The sequence below is a fragment of the Eimeria mitis genome, genomic scaffold, assembly GCF_000499745.2.
Source record: "Eimeria mitis Houghton genomic scaffold, Emh_scaff10385, whole genome shotgun sequence".
Classification (NCBI taxonomy): domain Eukaryota; phylum Apicomplexa; class Conoidasida; order Eucoccidiorida; family Eimeriidae; genus Eimeria; species Eimeria mitis.
The window spans coordinates 1-1,233 of NW_024011541.1; the positions used below are offsets into that span (position 1 = coordinate 1).

At 49.0% G+C, this 1,233-nt stretch overlaps 1 protein-coding gene across 1 annotated transcript; it reads left to right on the top strand.

The window, feature by feature from the left end:
* Window positions 1–194: 194 nt before the first annotated feature.
* On the top strand, window positions 195–1,160 carry EMH_0099220 (uncharacterized protein; the record flags this gene model as incomplete). The annotated part of the gene is made up of 4 exons (XM_038022078.1): window positions 195–314; window positions 537–662; window positions 857–1,019; window positions 1,117–1,160. 4 exons carry the CDS (start codon window positions 195–197, stop codon window positions 1,158–1,160), a joined length of 453 nt encoding a protein of 150 aa, XP_037877932.1.
* Between the last annotated feature and the right edge of the window lie 73 nt (window positions 1,161–1,233).

Here is a 1,233-nt window from a genome sequence, read left to right on the forward strand (position 1 = left end):
CTATCCTTTCCACTTTGTATTTTTTTGGTCCCTTCTGTTGGCGAATCGCCGGGACATGGGCGGGAGACGGCGATTACGCTCGCCCGTTGGCCTTTATGGGCATACAGCGAGTGGTGTCCGAGATAATCTGCACCCCATTTCAGTTATACGGCGACTTCTGGGTAGAGGAGAAACATGGTTTCAATAAGAAGACGATGCTACTGTTTATCAAAGACAAACTTCTCGGCCTGGGTCTCACGGCGGCAATTGGGGCGCCCATTCTGTGTGCTGTGAACTGGCTTATTAAGTGGGGAGGGGCTAACTTCCACCTCTGGGTATGACACGTCACTTCTTCATCATGTAGATGCTTTCACTGGATCTTTCAGGGTACCACCATCCCATTGTTTTTGTACTGTACTTCTATTCTCTGGAATTCTACTTCGTATTGCGTCTGCACATCCAGTGTTGTCGTTCTCTTCGACTCCTCAACTTCATTTAGTTTCGACTTGGGACATCAGGCCAAGAATTTTGGTCTTGCTTTGTGTGCTTGTGTACAGCTGTGGGGCTTTACAGTGTTGATGACATTCGGAATGATAGTCATCTATCCGAACCTGATTGCTCCCCTGTTCAACAAGTTCCAAGTGCTAAGGGACAGAGAACTCAGGAACAAAATTAACGCCTTGGTACGAATGACAGGCGGCGGAATAAATGGCAGTTGGGAACAAAGCGGTGTAACAGACGGGTGCCTTCGCCTCCACGATTGACTTTTCTTTTGCTTGTTCTGTGTTCTTGCAACCATCTTTTGCTGCTTGCAAGGTGCGCCTGCTTGCGTCTGTGATTATTTTGGGTGTTGCGGCTTACTGCTGGTGCTCCGCAGGCTGAGCAGCTGAAGTTCCCTCTGTGCGAGGTGTACGAGATGGATGGCTCGAAGCGTTCGAGCCATAGCAACGCATACTTCTACGGTTTTTGGCGGTGGAAGCGAATTGTCATCTTTGACACTTTGCTTCACCTGCCGCACGATCAGATCTTAGCTGTTTTGGGTACGCGCTGGTGTATTTTGTCCCGGGCCCGTGGCCTTATTTGTCTTGCAGCGTCGTATAGCTCGTCTTTTGCCGCAATCACATGCATGCGTAACAGGCGTACTTGGCTCCACACTGTGGATGAAATACTACGGAGATTAGGAGAAAAGGAGCTAGAACAGACAAGGAAATAATGTTCTTTTCAGCTGGCTAGGTGCACATCCTGCCTAACTGA